The 17,410-nt window shown below is 32.2% G+C and overlaps 1 protein-coding gene across 1 annotated transcript; it reads left to right on the top strand.

Annotated features, from left to right (window-relative positions):
• Nucleotides 1–3,224: 3,224 nt before the first annotated feature.
• LOC111436577 (biquitin domain-containing protein 7SL RNA1-like) lies at nt 3,225–3,572 on the top strand. The gene has a single exon (XM_023074322.1). It carries the CDS (start codon nt 3,225–3,227, stop codon nt 3,570–3,572), a length of 348 nt encoding a protein of 115 aa, XP_022930090.1.
• The last annotated feature ends 13,838 nt before the right edge of the window (nt 3,573–17,410 follow it).

The following is a 17,410-nucleotide window of genomic DNA, read 5'->3' as shown; positions in this document are numbered from 1 at the left end:
TCATTTCAAGCTGAGTGCTTCATGCGTACAAGTTCTGACGATGACAAAAGGTATATAGAGAATATTCCTTATACAAATGCTATTGGTGCTTTAATGTATGCTATAGTATGTACTCGATCTGATCTTTTACACGCAGTAAACATGGTGAGTCGTTATATGCATAATTCTGGTAAAGAGCATTGGCAGGCTGTCAAATGGATTCTTAGGTACATTCTTGGTACTATTGATGTTGGCTATCAAATGGATTCTTAGGTAAATTCTTGGTACGATTGATGTTGGTATTAAGTTTCAAAAACAAGAAATGTTTAATCTTGACAATCTTGTAGTTGGTTATGTGGATTTTGATTATGTTGGTGATTTGGATAAGCGACGATCTACTACGAGTTATTTATTTACTATGGCTGATGAACCTATTTGTTGGCATTCAACATTGCAGTCTACTGTTGCACTGTCTACCACCGAAGCAGAGTATATGGCAGTAACGAAAGCTTTTAAAGAAGCTATTTGGATGCATGATTTGATCAATGACTTGGGTATTTTGCTGGAACATATAGATGTGTTTTGTGATAGCCAGAGTGCTATTTGTTTGTCAAAAAATCAAGTCCATCATGCTCATACTAAACATATTGATGTCCGTTTTCACTTTATTCAAGAAATTATTAGTGAAGGGGACATTCGTTTATTAGAAATTGGAACTGCTGATATGTTGACAAAGGTGATCGCTCGTGAAGAGTTCTGGCATTGTTTGGATTTCATCAATGTTGAAAGAAAGGAGTAGTACGTTGACGTGGTAGTAACCAACTCAGTTATCAACTTGGAGATCTTATGACAAAGTGGAGATTGTTGTAAATTGTCATAAGATTTTGATTTGATTTGGTTATTTGGATTAGATTTGATTGGTTATTTGGATTAGATTTGATTTGGTTATTTGAATTAGATTTGATTTGGTTATTTGAATTAGACCTATCAGATTTAATTATATATCAGGATTTGGAGTTTTGTGTGTCACATTGTATTTGTTAAGTGACATATTGGTGAGAGTCTTTGTAGTGTGATAGTGAGGTATTCACTTGTAACACTTTGTTTATTAGTGATTGGTTGCTACCCGTGGTTGTAGGAGAACTTCTCTCCAAACCACGTAAATATTTTGGTGTCTCTTTGTGTAATTTCATTCATTGATTGTAGTCTTTGTTGTGCGCCGAAAGCGGAACAAATGTACTCACAACACCAATGAACAAAATTACACAAAGAGACACCAAGATATTTACATGGTTCGGAGAGAAGAAGTTCCCCTACATCCACGGGTAGCAACCAATCACTAATAAAACCAAGCCTTCCAAGTGAATACCTCACTGTCACACTATATAAACTCTCACCAATATGTCACTCAAGAAATACAATGTGACACACAAAACATTCCCAAATCTCGATATCAAATTCCGAGATGACTAAATCTGGTATGACTAAATCTAACTCAAATAACTAAATCAAATCTAATCCAAATAACCAAATCAAATTTGATCCAAATAACCAAATCAAATCGGATCCAAATAACCAAATCAAATCAAAACTTGACAATTTACAACAATCTCTACCTTGTCATAAGATCTCCAAGTTGATAACTGAGTTGGTTGCTATCATGTCAACACACTACTCCTTTCTTCCAACGTTGATGAAATCCAAACAATGCCAGAACTTTCACGAGCGATCACCTTTGTCAACATATAAGCAGGGTTATCAACAGTTCCAATTTTAATAAACGAATGTCCCCTTCACTAATAATTTCTCGAATAAAGTGAAAACGGACATCAATATGTTTAGTATGAGCATGATGAACTTTATTTTTTGACAAACAAATAGCACTTTGGCTATCACAAAACACATCTATATGTTCCTGCAAAATACTCAAGTCATTGATCAAACCATGCATCCAAATAGCTTCTTTTGGAAGTTATACCAAATCCCAAGTTTGATTTATCTCCAATGATGCAATCTCCTGATTCATACCCTCTTGCCAGTGCAATCTATCCAGCCTCTGGATAGCATCTTTGTAGTTGTTGGGAACTCCATCAATCAAAGGGAAAGTATATGCTATTGTATCATCAAATCTTGCAGGTTTTCGAATTTTTTTTTCGTGGTCTATTCCTGGCGATGGACTCAGGTTCCTCCACTCTTTCATTTACAAGGCTTTGCTCCTCCTGTTCTAAGACATCAGAGTATTATCTACCTGATCAATATGTTTTTCAGTAGGAGCACAATACACTTGTTTCTGGACACCATAACCTATAGCCCTTCATACCTTTGTTTTAGCCCATAAACTTGGCTTTTTTGCTCCCTTCACGCCTTTGCTAAAGCCCATAAACTTGGCTTTTTTTTGCTCTAGGATCTAGCTTTGAGTCTCAAGCGGAGTTTTCCCACCATTTCTAGAAACAAGCAAACGATTCACCAAGTGAACAGTTGTGACACCCTTAAGGACTCCTCGGTTCACCAATGTCTAAAGCACCTTCTCACCAGCATGCCCAAGTCTCATGTGCCATAATTTCGATATGTCTTGTTCTTTCGAATTTCCCACAGCAGCATGCCCAATTTTTGTGGTTCCGTTGAGGTAGTATATGCTACCTCTTCTAGTTCCTATAATTGCCACCAAAGCTCCACGAGCTACTTTCAAATTCCCTCCTTCCAAAATGATACGATAACCACTCGCATCCAAAGCGCCAAGGAAAATCAAATTTTTCTTCAAGTCAGGAACATACCTCACATCATTGAGTTTTTGTATAACCCTGTCAAACATCTTGATTTGTAGTGAGCCGATTCTCATCATCTTGCAAGTACTATCACTGCCCATATAGACAACTCCACCATATCCCAATCCCCAAACAAACCCTAATCTTCAATGGCCATGTCCTCTAAGACGACCGTGACGTCAAATTCTACGAAATCCTCCAACATTCTCGCATTCAACTCCTCGTAGCTTCTAAATCCCAAAACAATTCCCAATCCCAATCGCAACCCCAAATCGACCCAAACCATTCAATCGGGCGCCTCAAACAGAGGATCCACAAAATCAACTCTGTGGGCCCCATCAACGGGATCATGCTCCAACCCAACGCCTCCCCTACCGACTTACAGGATCAACGTTCCTTGCGTGACAGCGAGATGTCGGAGAATTCTGAGGTTGAGGTTTGTTTGCAGTCGTCGCCTACAGTTTTGACCGCTGCGCCGGGATGACAACGCCGCCGCTGCAGCCGTCGACGACAACGACAACGACGACGGCGGCGGCTGTGACGGTGGCAACGAGTGGGTCGTCGAAGAATAAGTTGAAAGTAATGGTGCAACTGAAATTTGAGAACTCAAAGATATCAATGGAAGTGAGCCCAACGGATAACGTGGGGAAATTGAAGAAAGAGCTGCATAAGCTACAGCAGAGACTGCATTTTCATCTGCCACCAGAGGATTTCTTTTTCATTTATGACCGCGACGTTATGGACGAAGACCGCTCCTTCCATTGGCATGGTGTGGCCCACGGTGATACCATTGAGATCTTCAATAGCAACGTTTCTGGCGGATCTTAATTAGCTTTGATACCACTTGTTGTGTGCTGAAAGCGGAACAAATGTACTCACAACACCAATGAACGGAATTACACAAATAGACACCAAGATATTTGCATGGTTCGGAGAGAAGAAGTTCCCCTACATCCATGGGTAGCAATCAATCACTACTAAAACCAAGCCTTCCAAGTGAATATCTCACTATCACACTATATAGACTCTCACCAATATGTCACTCAAGAAATACTGAAATACAATGTGACACACAAAACATTCCCAAATCCCGATATCAAATTCCGATATGACTAAATTTAATCCAAATAACTAAATCAAATCTGATCCAAATAACCAAATCAAATCAAAACTTATGACAATTTACAACAATAAGGTACTTCAAATTCATTTTCGTTTGGGTCTTTAACCAATCACCAATGAAAGCCTGACGCCGTCCTCAAGAATTGAGAATAACGTAATAAAGTTACATATAGGCTTATCCTTGTAGCTATTACTTGTGCATTATTTAATACTGTGAAATGAACAACATGTTTTGTCTTTCAATTGCTTTATGTTGATACTCAATTCATTTTAATCTTGGTTTAGTTTTCTTGCGCGGTAGATATGCTTTAGTGCTTTTGATCAAGCTATAGACCTCGATGTTTTAGATCATCCTGTTCTAAATTTTATATACTACCTTGTAAAATCAGTTTTACCTATGATATTTCGCTTGTGGTTGTTTGTTTTACTGAATCTTTTAGTCAATTGGGGTATTCTAATCAATATGATGAGTTTCCTGCAACTGAGTATTAGTGTTCTATGATGATGAATTCATTCAGTTTGAGTATTGGTGTTCTATGATGATGAAGAATTTAGTTCAGTCTCATTGTCATGTCTATGCTGATCAGGCCTTTAAAATTATAATCTTCCCCTAGATGGATGATGTGAGTTATTCTTCGAATGGAATATGTTGTTCTTAGTATTTTCTACTTCTTTTTGCTCGGAAAAATGTGGAATGTCATTTTCTTTCAAAGGTACGAGTTCTTACTTGTGTTTCCATGTCTACAGTTGGTTGAGATTTTACCTTCTTCTCTGGTCCTCTTCATTCTGAGAAAGCTGCCTCCCAAACGAGAATTACACAGTACCACCCTATCCGCTGCAAGGGTTGAGAAAGAAAAAGAAAGTCTAGTCAAGGTTTCAACTAGTTGCATGCAAAAGGAAGCGAAGAATTGGGAATGAAAATGTACCTGCTTTCTTTCTTATTACTTGGTATACTTTGGGGTACTTTAAATAATTGTGCAGGATCAACTTTGTGTAGATCGAACACGAGTTGTTGTTGTTGTTTATTTATCTTTGAGCAATATATTTAAACTTGATTTCTTATGTGCTCTTATATTTAACTTATAGTGAGTTATCGATACAAAATTTTGTACTTCGATTATGTTTTTGTTTCGCATTTTAGGTGAAATGGCTTAACAAGCTATCATCAAAATGTGGTCATTCGTTGCAGTTGTAAGTTTCTATGCCATGTTTGCTATGTTAAACTCTAGGTAACATCCAGGAAAAATAAAATAAAATAGTAATAATAATAATAATAATAATAATAAATAATAAAAATATTTATAAAAAAAAAAAGCAATGAACAATATTTTCCCATCTCTCTCCACTAATCTCTCATCCCTTCCCACAATTATCTTTCTTCAACCCATTCTTACAAAAAAAAAAAAAAAACAACAATAATGGTTGAGGAAAAAAATATGAGAATGACCTTTACCCAGAGATTCACGGGAGATTTGATTAAGGTATATATTAAATCTTTATTTTCTTTTATCCTATTTTTCTTAGAAATCACAACCAATTATAGTAAGATCTTCATTGAATTATTACAATGGTCTATCTTTGAGTTAGAAACTAAATGTCAATCATTTATAACAAACCTGAAACTAATGTCATGGGCTCATATAGGTTGACTCGGTTTTCAAAGGACGAAATCAAACTTTCATTAAAGATATATTCGTGACAACGACTTAAGCTAGTCAGGTAAGTGACCTTACTATCAGCATGGTTATATTTGATGTTGACATGTGCCCTGTGGTTCTGCACATGTCATATATATTGATATGTGTGAATTGTCTGTAGATCGATATGTTTTCTATATGTTATGTATATGTTATAATATGTGAATTGTATGATAACAATTATGGTACGATGTGTTCAAGGATATGTTTGAGATAGGATACAAGAATGATGCACAAAACGAAATGTAACAATAGGAATAAAATACGTTCATGAAACGTTAAGGTTAGATTACATACCGGAGTGATTATGGATAAGAGACGTTGATGGAAGAATACGGTTAGGTTACTGGTAGAAAGGAATAGGTTTGTGATAGATTGATAGAACGATAGCGTTAGGTTAAGTTCTTGTGATGATATGAGTAAGGTACGTTTACGTCATGATATGTCTGTGATAGGTATAAGAACGTTAAGGCTATGATAAGTTAGAGAACGATATGACTACGAAGTGTTTACGTTATGACTTGTTTATGATAAGATACATTGTGATGCAATATGTCATGGTATGATGTGTATATGATGAAATGTTATGTTAAAATCATAGAACATTATGTTAGGTCTCTTAAATTGTGTGTATACAACATGATATGAATGACATGAAATTACGATAAATGGCATGAAATATAACCCCGTTAGAATTATGTATGATTTGAGAACTGAAGAATGAGAAACAATATGATATGAATGATGAACGATATCTAAAACGATATGAATGATGAACGATATCTAAAACGATATGAAAAATGATATGATATGTACATAATGCTAGCGGGGTTGTATTAAAGGATAATGAAAATGGAAAAGTTTTGGGACCTCATGCATTATGTGTGCTCATGCATTTGGGAGGATACCCCTATCCCATCACGAGGGTACGAATGCGTACATCTAATGGCAGGACAACGATCGTTATGCTTTGCATAGCGCTGTCGTGACGGTTATTAGTTCTAGCGGGTGTCTGACCTAAGGGGCTCCTAGAATATGCCCACCAGATAAGGAAAGTGGCCCAGCAGTGTGCGAACTAGCTGGTGAGTCTATACTCGCACGTATGGGCTGTGTGTAGAGTATATGGTACACGTCCAAAATTACCCGTTAGGACAGCACTGTAGGGAAAACGGAATGAAAGATAGGTCTCATCATCTCATTGCATGTGATTGTTGCATTTAACCCCAATAGTGGGATCACTTGCTAAGTATTTCTTTAAATACTCAAGCCCTGTGCTACTATATTTTTCAGGTTAAGGCAAGACATTTCTGTACGGCTAATGACGGCATCGCAACTCGAGACCATGACACATGCATAGGATAGTGATATTTATTTTCTTAGACTTAAGGTAGAATAGAATATTTTTAACTTAAACTCTTATTCGTTTTATTATGTATACCGTAGCGACCTTAAATTAAGTAGAAAATTTTGAGTCATTACAGATCGTTATGCTTTACATAGCGCTGCCGTAACGGTTACCAGTTCTAGTGGGTGTCCAGCCTAAGGGGCTCCCAGAGTATGCCCACCGGTTAAGAAAGGTGGCCCAGCGGTGTGCGAACTAGCTGGTGAGCCCATACTCGCACGTATGGGTTGTGTGTAGAGTATATGGTACACGTCCAAAATTACCCGTTAGGACAGAACCGTAGGGAAAACGAAATGAAAGATAGATCCTATCATCTCATTGCATGTGATTGTTGCATTTAATCCCAATAGTGGGGTCACTTACTGAGTATTTCTTTAAATACTCAAGCCATGTGCTACTACATTTTTTAGGTTAAGGCAAGACATTCTTGTACGGCGGACGAGGGCATCGCAACTCTAGACCATGACACATACATAGGATAGTGGTATTTATTTTCTTAGACTTAGGGGAGAATAGAATGTTTTTAACTTAAACTCTTATTCATTTTATTTAGTCTTTTGTAGTGTCGTTTTAAAGATGTTTTCGAAACACGCAAGTCCATGGCTGTGTTTTAAGATAAAGGTTATGTTTTATGGAATTTTAATGAAGCCTTCCGCATTCAATGTTTATGCTACATATATAGTAGCGACCTTAAATTAAGTAGAAAATTTGGGGTCGTTACACTCTATTTACAAATATTCTCCTTGTGAAATCTCTTCTTAAATCATGGTACTAGCAACTTAGGCACATTTTTGTGTGGATGTGACTTGTAAAATTCGTTTGTGAGTTTACCGCACAACTTTCTGAATTTCCAATATCTGTAAACTGAATAATTTTAGTTGTTTTAGTACTTGAGAATATGGTAGTACGTTTAATTACGTTTTAACTATTGATCATGATGCATTTTGACGACTCTTTGTACTCTTTTGAATTTACCGTCTGCCAATTATGTGTAATGATCATGTGAATATATCTTGAATTTATATCGTTATCTAATTATCTTTGTATTATTGATTTTTTACTTAGTTATTCAACTAATAATGTACATTCAATTTAGGTGTGTCTAAAGATGAAGCCATGATAGCGGTCCCAGACGTTGAAAATCATTGCAAGTAGTGGAGAATATTTTATCTTGTATGGTTTGAATAACTTTACAATGGAAATAGATTATGAAATCTCAATTATAAATGGAAGTCATGATATTCAATGTGTTATGAATATTTCACGTGTTTATTTAGTTAAAAAAAAATGAGAATTTGAATTAAATTTTATTAAAATAAGTGTTATCCGATAACTATAATAATTATAAATGAATAAATAATTTTATTATAGCATAAATTTAAAGTTATAAATACTATATTATAGCATTTAAAAAATGTTATTATAAGTTAATGATAGCATGATATTTTAGCTTATTAAATATATTAATATGGCTTAAATAAAACGCTATAACAATGTATATAAGCTATAATTTCATATTTTATTATATCATTTATTATAGCTATAAAAAAATGTTATAAAAAGTCACTTTATTATAGCATCTAGTTATAAAAAACACTATAAAAAGTCTCAAACTTTTAATAAAATGGGTTGTCACGACGTACGAAAACGCTATAAAAATTGTACAATAGCAGTTTTCGTAAGTTATGTATCTATTATTTCTTGTAGTAAGTAAATAAGTTGTGAAATAAATTTAGTTGAAAGTAAATTATATTAAAGAAATATCAGATACGATAATAGGGAGGTTTAACAAAATTTATATAAATTATAAATGAGTAAATAATTTTATTATAGCATAATATTAAATTTTTAAATATCAAATTATAATAAGTTGTGAAATTTCAATTATTAATGAAATTTTTTTTATTTTTAATATGTATAAATTTCAAATTTAGTTGAAAGTAAATTATATTAAAGAAATATCAAGAAAAGAGATAGCCACGATAATCAAGAAATTTAACAAAATTTATATAAAATTATAAATGAGTAAATAATTTTATTATAGCATAATATTACATCTATAAATACTAAATTATAAGAAGTTGAAATTTCAATTATTAATGAAAACTTTTTTATTTTTAATAGGTATAAATTTCAAATTTAGTTGAAAGTAAATTATATTAAAGAAATATCGAAAAAGATATAGCCAGCGATAATAAAAAGGTTTAACAAAATTTATATAAAATTATAAATGAGTAAATAATTTTATTATAGCATAATATTAAATCTATAAATACTAAATTATAATAAGTGGTGAAATTTCAATAATTGATGAAAACTTTTTTTATTTTTAATATGTATAAATTTTAAATTTAGTTGAAATTAAATTATATTAAAGAAATATCGAAAGAAGAGATACCAGCCATAATCAAGAGGTTTAACAAAATTTATATAAAATTATAAATGAGTAAATAATTTTATTATAGCATAATATTAAATCTATAAACACTAAATTATAATAAGCGGTGAAATTTCAATTATTAATGAAAACTTTTTTATTTTTAATAAGTATAAATTTCAAATTTAGTTGAAATTAAATTATATTAAAGAAATATGGAAAAGAAGAGATACTCAGCGATAATAAAGAGGTTTAACAAAATTTATATAAAATTATAAATGAGTAAATAATTTTATTATAACATAATATTAAATCTATAAATACTAAATTATAGTATTTCATATATGCTATTAAGACTTAATGAGAACATATTATTTAAGTATATTAACATATTATAGCTTCAATGAAAAACGCTATTAAATGTTTTCATAGCATCATACATGAGCGATATATTTATACTCTTTTATAGCATTAATTATAACTATACAAAAACGCTATTAAAAGTATCACTTTTAATAGCATGAACTGCACGACGTACGAAAAGCGCTATAAAAAGTCTACGATAACTTTTTTCGTAAGCTATCGTATCCATTATTTTTTGTAGTGTCTCCTCCTAATAATATTTAAGATTATTATAAATGATGTGTTTTAGACCATTATCATTTATTTCTTTTAAATGAATGCTACTTGTTTTTGTAAATTTGTTTGAACAATTTGGAATATATTAGAAAATAACTACAAGGAGATTAAAAAAAAAAAAAAAAAAACCTAAAAAAAACCTATAACTTATCACATTGTTTTATAATTGGGATTAGCAATGATAATTCATCCAACTTTTACAAGACTTCGTTTACATATCTCTTCAAACAAAAATTTAAAAAAAAAAAATTAATCGTTACTCACATCACTTAGAAAAAAATAGATCGGAACAATTATTAATATTATATTAGTTTTCTATATATTTTAATTTAGTTTTCCATATATTTTAATTTGGTGATGCAATTTTATTTAATATTTGATTTTATTTAGATAATTTTGGAAGGAGGCTAATTAACCTGTATTCCCCATCTTTTTTAAATAAAAAAAAAAAAAAAAAGAAATTAAGCTTACTCAAACTTACCAGTTTTTGCATGGAATAAATTATCTACTTTTCTGTTTTTGGGTTGATTATAAAAATATAAATATTTTTAACTATATAAATCTTAACCATTTATTTATTTTATTTTATTTATATTTAATATAAATATTTTTAACTATATAAATCTTAACCATTTATTTATTTTATTTTATTTATATTTATATTTATTTATATTTAATATAAATATTTTTAACTATATAAATCTTAACCATTTATTTATTTATTTATATATATATATATATATATTTATTTATTTATTTATAATTCCCATAGTAGAAAACAGTTTTGGAAAGGTTTGTATAGGAGTAGGATGGAACATATGAATTTCGATCATGAATTTTATTAGGATGGTCACCATAATATCACTACAAAGAAAGAGAAGAAATATTTTCGTGTCGTTGAAGAATCTGATTTAATCGTTTTAACTCGCTCGCTATATTCATTTTGTGTTCTGAAACTCTTCTCTTTGATGTATTTGTGATTATATATATCTATAGCTCGATATTTTATGTACTTCTTAGATTTAACAAATAATCATTATAACAACTCATGTGAATTTACTCAAAAATCTTTTTTACTATTTAGTATAATCTTTTTTCTTCATGGTTTGGATAACAATATTTTTTTTTTACTAAAAATTTTTTTTTTCCTAAATTTTTTATTATTGGATACTGTAATCTTTGTAATATATATACATGACGTACTTACCTTTCCATATTCTCTGTCTCCCCATCCTTTCATTCTTAATAATATAATATTTTTCTTTAATCATTATCATCTTTTTCATTAGTGAGCCAAGCAGTATATGAACTGAATTTAGTTTTAATATCGTCATCCACCTATTCAATACTATAATATATTTCCTATAACGTTACTTATTAAATCTAATGTTTAACTATAATATTTTATTTATTAATAGAGTTTTACGGTAATTATATTTGTAAAATATTTTAACTCATGAGTCATTCTTATATCACCTGTTATTTGGTTGTTTTTTAGTTTAAAATTTCCATATCTATTTATTTTGAGTTTAGGTTTTTAATATCTAGTGAACTCTACGTAGAACTCTACCATTAATAAAATACATAAGTTATATGATATAAAAAAAATGATGTATATGTTAAATTAAAAATTTTTGAGTGGATGAGTTTTAAGAGAAAAATATATGATTTCTTTGTAAATTGATAAGGAAATCTATAAGAGGTTAAGATTATATTTTTGTATTTACCCTTATAAACGATTTTGTAGAGCGATTCAAATAGAGCTGTTATGATCTAGTTTAATTTAAAGAAAAAAAAACTTAATTTATTTATTAAAATGTAAATAAATCTTAATATAAATATAAAAATACATGTATAATAAAAAAATAACTAATATTTACTGCATATTCCTTGATTTCGAACTGGAGTAAAAATGTTATGTTGAAGCCGAACAAAAATACATACAATAAAATTCTATTACGATTATTTTGTTTAAGTATTATTTAGGTCTACATTTATTTAAGGCCTAACCTGGTCTTTCTAATAAAAAAAAAATATTTATAAACGGTCAATATTTAAATTTGAGCTAGTATCAAAATTTTAGGAGAAATATTATATATCCATTTGTATCCTAAAAGTTTAAATTATTTGTAATTTCTTTCTAAACTTAAAAAAAAAATTATAATATGTACACTATATTAAAAAAATTTAATTAAAAACTAATTGATATAAAGTATACCTTTAATTTATATGACTTTAAATGAGAGAACGAATTTTTAAATATTATTAAATTACTATTTCACGAGTATATAACAAAATTTAGTTTTAATATCTGCATTCACAATTCAATACCATAATATATTTCATAAAAAAAAGAAAAAGAATCTTACTCCTTAAATCTATTAAAATAATAATGTTTAAATATAATATTTTATTTATTAATAGAATTTTGCTGTACATGCATTTGTAAAAAAAAATTAGCTCATTAGTCATTTTTATACCACCGGCTTGTTCTTGATATTTGAGTTTATTTCAATATATACTTTTATATTTGCTGATTAAACTCTACCATTAATAAAATATATAAGTTATATTAAATGAAAAAATGAATGAGGGATATGTTAAATTAAAAAAATAATTGGGTGAATGAGTTTTAAGAGAGATGTAACGACCCTAACATTTACCTATTTAATCTAAGGTCATTACTATACTTTCGAATGCCGAATTACATTAAATGGACTCTGATTATAAATGTGACTTACACTCGCTTTTTATTACTTGTGAAAGAGAAAACGAATACAAGGGAAAGAAAGAAAAAAAAAACAATATTGAAAAAAAAAAAGAACAAAACTTAAATGAATGACTTATACTACCCTATGATTTATTATGCAAAAACAATTCAACCTATACTAACCTATACTAATGATGCAAACCGAATTCAACCTAGACTATGAAATGGAAAAACAACTACCCTATGCATGTGCCACCATCCCGGGGTGTACGATGCCGTCGTCGAGCTCACATGGGTGCCTTGCCCTCATCTGAAAAAGTAAAGGAGCACGAGGATTGAGTATTTCTAGAATACTCAATAAGTGACCCCCTATCGGGGTTATGCAACAATCACATGCAATGAAATGATGGGACCTATCTTTCGTTTCGTTTCGTTTCGTTTTCCCTACGGTGCTGTCCTAACGGGTAATTTTGGACGTGTACCATATACTCTACACACAGCCCATACGTGCGAGTATGGGCTCACCAGCTAGTTTGCACATTGTTGGGCCACTTATCTGGTGGGCATACTCTGGGAGCTCCTTATGTCGGGACCCGTTAGAACTAGTAACCGTCATGGCAGCGCTATGCAAAGCATAACGATCATTGTCCTGCCATTGGATGTATGCGTCCGTACCCTCGTGATGGGATAGGGGTATCCCCCAGATGCATGAACACACATAATGCATGAGGTCCCCACTACTTCTACATTTATCATTAATGAACCTAACCCCCTGTCACGTTTCATGTTTCATGTCATTCTCATTTTCAATTTACGTTTCATACATATTCCTATCCGGGTTATGATTCCAGGCAGTTTACCGTATTTCATGTCATACAATTCATGCTAGTTACATCCAAACATCCCATACAATCATGACATAACCATTCAAGAACAACATATCGTTGCATGCAATACAATCACATCAGACTAAACAGCATACCTCGCATACATTCATGTTCACATGATTACGTACTTAAGTACAATAATCTAGCATACAATTTATGACACGTGCCAATCCACGGGCACGTGCCAACATACAATAAATAACGCATAACCTACGACGGGTGAACCACTTACTTGGTAGGTCTTAGCCAAAGTACTCCCTAAAATATAAACGTAAGCTCCTGGCTCCTCGTAAACGTTCTACGCTTCTATTGGTGGTTGGTTCCTATTGGATCATTCGACACCTTCGTTAGTATTTCAAAAACATAATTAATTTCCAACTTGAATTTGTGAAATACGACCTTAAAATTATCTATTTTACCTTAAACAGGGCCGAAACTAGGTTCGGGAGGGTCCGAACGGTGCCAAACAGGTGAAAAACAGGTTTCCCGAGCCGAATAAGCCGCCGGAGCCGAGAAGTCACCGTCGAGCCGATTAAGCCGCCGGAGCCAAGGGAAGTCACGCTGCAAACGTGCCACGTGGCACAACCAGAGGGCGACGTGTGTTGTAGCGGTCTCGGGTTGTTGGATCGCTCACGGGTGACGGGCCGTTCGCGGGTGACGGGCCGACCCGGGCTGAAGGAAAAGTGTAGGTGGGTTGGGTTGTGTGTGTCGGCATTGGACTGGGCTTGTGGGTGTAATAGCCCAAAAATAAATAAACAAATAAAAAAATTATAAAATAATAGTTAAAATAATAATAAAAAAAAATTAATTAATTAATTTAAATTAAAATTTAAATTAAAAACAAAAACAAAAACTTTCCACAATTATCTCTCCTCAATCCATTCTTAAGCTAAAAAGTAACCGTTGCTGAAAAAAGAAAAATAAAAACAATAATTGTCAAATTTACTTGAGAAAAAAAAAAGAGAATGGCTTCTACTGGGATTCAACATTTACGTTAAGATAGATTTGATCAAGATATATATTAAATCTTCATTTTATTTTGTCCTATCTTTTTTTAGAAATCACAATCAATTAGAGTTAGATGTTCATTGAATTATTACAATGGTCTAGATTTGAGTTAGAAACTAAATGTCAATCATTTATACTATTTCAGAAATCGATCAGTAATATTATTTTAAATTTTTATCAGTACCCAAATGAATAAATTAAAGATTGAGTTAGAAACTAAATGTCAATCATTTATATAAATCGATCAGTAATATTAGATTAAATTTTTATCAGTACCCAAATGAATAAATTAAACATTGAGTTAGAAACTAAATGTCAATCATTTATACGATTCTAGTAAATCGATCAGTAATATTAGATTAAATTTTTATTAGTAGCCAAATGAATAGTTTAAAGATTGAGTTAGAAACTAAATGTCAATCATTTATACGATTCTAGTAAATCGAGCAGTAATATTAAATTAAATTTTTATTAGTAGCCAAATCAATAGATTAAAGATAGAATGGCCCAGAAAAAAGATAGAATAGTCCATAAAACTTCCGAATAGAAAACACTGAGATAACTAAAGATTTGGAAAAAGAGATCCATTATAAATTTGGAATGCATGAGAACTAAAGGCAATAGATAAAAAAAAGTAGCCAAATGAATAGTTTAAAGATTGAGTTAGAAACTAAATGTCAATCATTTATAGGATTCTAGTAAATCGATCAGTAATATTAAATTAAATTTTTATCAGCAGCCAAATCAATAGATTAAAGATAGAATGGCCCAGAAAACTTCTGAACAGAAAACACTGAGATAACTAAAGATTTGGAAAAAGAGATCCATTATAAATTTGGAATGCATGGGAACTAAACTAGAAGGCAATAGATAAAAAAAGAAATTAGAGAATTAAAAACCACAAACTAAATATAGATGGCAAAGTAAACACAGGTACATAGAGAGAGTAGTAAAACACAGAATAACTTAAAGAACTTATATACTTTCTTATACAACAGTAACTATGAAAAATAAGATTTTTAATAAAAATATAATTATAGATATATAACATTTCAAACTTTTAACAATGGACCAATATAAATAAGAGGAAACCGGAAACTAATGTCATGGGCTCATATAGGTTGACTCGGATTTCAAAGGACGGAATCGAACTTTCATTAAAGATATACTCGTGACGACTTAAGCTAGTCAGGTAAGTGACCTTACTATCGGCATGGTTATATTTGATGTTGACACGTGCCCTGTGGTTCTACACGTGTTATATATATTGATATGTGTGAATTGTCTGTGGATCAATACTTCCTATATGTTATGTATATGTTATAATATGTGAATTGTCTGATAATAATTACGGTACGATGTGTTCAAGGATATGTTTGAGATAGGATACAAGAAGGATGCATAAAACGAAATGTAACGATAGGAGTAAAATACGTTCATGAAAAGTTAAGGTTAAGTTACATACTAGAGTGATATGGATAAGAGAGATTGATGGAATAATACAGTTAGGTTACGGGTAGAAAGGGAATGATGGAATAATACAGTTAGGTTACGGGTAGAAAGGGATAGGTTTGTGATAGATTGATAGAACAATAACGTTAGGATTGATAGAATGATAGCATTAGGTTAAGTTCTTGTGACGATATGACTAAGGTACGTTCACGTAATGATATGTCTGTGATAGGTATAAGAACGTTAAGGCTATGATAAGTTAGAGAGCGATATGACTACGAAGTTGTAGAAGTAGTGGGGACCTCATGCATTATGTGTGTTCATGCATCTGGTCGGGATCGAGTTTTCGTGGCATCCCCGCCTTCGGCCGCCCTTTGTGGGTCGTGTGCAACTGAAAACTCCGGTGTTTGCCGGAGTTTTTGGTTCTGCCGACGACTTCATTTTTTTTTTGATCCGTTACATTACCTACCTCTAAAAAGAACTTTCGTCCTCCAAAGTCTCGAACTTCTGGATCAACTCAGGATATTTTTTCTTTATTTCCTCCTCTCGTTCCCACGTAGCTTCCTCGATTTGGTGATTACGCCACAATACCTTAACGACACCTATGTTTCTATTACGTAAGGCTTTTACTTCTCGGGCTAGGATTTTAATCGATTTCTCCTGATAACTTAAATCATCCTCGATTTCAAGAGGTTTATAGTCTATTACGTGCGTAGGGTTTGAAATATATTTCCTTAACATGGACACATGAAATACATCGTGTACGCTTGAGAGTGAAGGTGGTAAAGCTAGTTTGTAAGCTACCAAACCTACTCTTTCTAAAATTTCAAACGGTCCGATAAATCGGGGGCTTAGCTTCCCCTTTCGTCCGAATCTTAGAATGCCTTTCATAGGAGCTACTTTTAGGAACACTGGGTCTCCGCCTTCGAACTCTAAATTCCTACGCCTAACGTCGGCGTAGCTCTTTTGCCTACTTTGTGCGGTGCGCATCCTTACTCTAATTTTCTATACTGCCTCGTTGGTGATTCAGACCAGCTCGAGTCCTACTAGTTCTCGTTCTCCTACTTCGTCCCAGCATAATGGGGATCTACATCGTTTTCCATACAATGCTTCAAAGGGTGTCATCCTGATGGTTGCTTGGAAACTGTTGATGTATGAGAATTTCATTAAGTGTAGTTTAGCGTCCCAACTCCCTGTGAAATCCATAACACATGCCCGAGGCATGTCTTCCAGGATTTGGTTTAATCGTTCCGTTTGGCCATCAGTTTGTGGGTGAAAGGCAGTGTTAAAGTCGAGGAGGGTACTCAACGCTTTTTGGAGTCCACGCCAAAAGACCGACGTGAAACGCGGGTCCCGATCCGACACAATAGAC

Source organism: Cucurbita moschata, unplaced genomic scaffold (assembly GCF_002738365.1).
Source record: "Cucurbita moschata cultivar Rifu unplaced genomic scaffold, Cmos_1.0 Cmo_Scf00056, whole genome shotgun sequence".
NCBI classification, from domain to species: domain Eukaryota; kingdom Viridiplantae; phylum Streptophyta; class Magnoliopsida; order Cucurbitales; family Cucurbitaceae; genus Cucurbita; species Cucurbita moschata.
The sequence above is the reverse complement of the archived record's forward strand: the minus strand, read 5'-3'. Positions and strand labels throughout refer to the sequence as shown.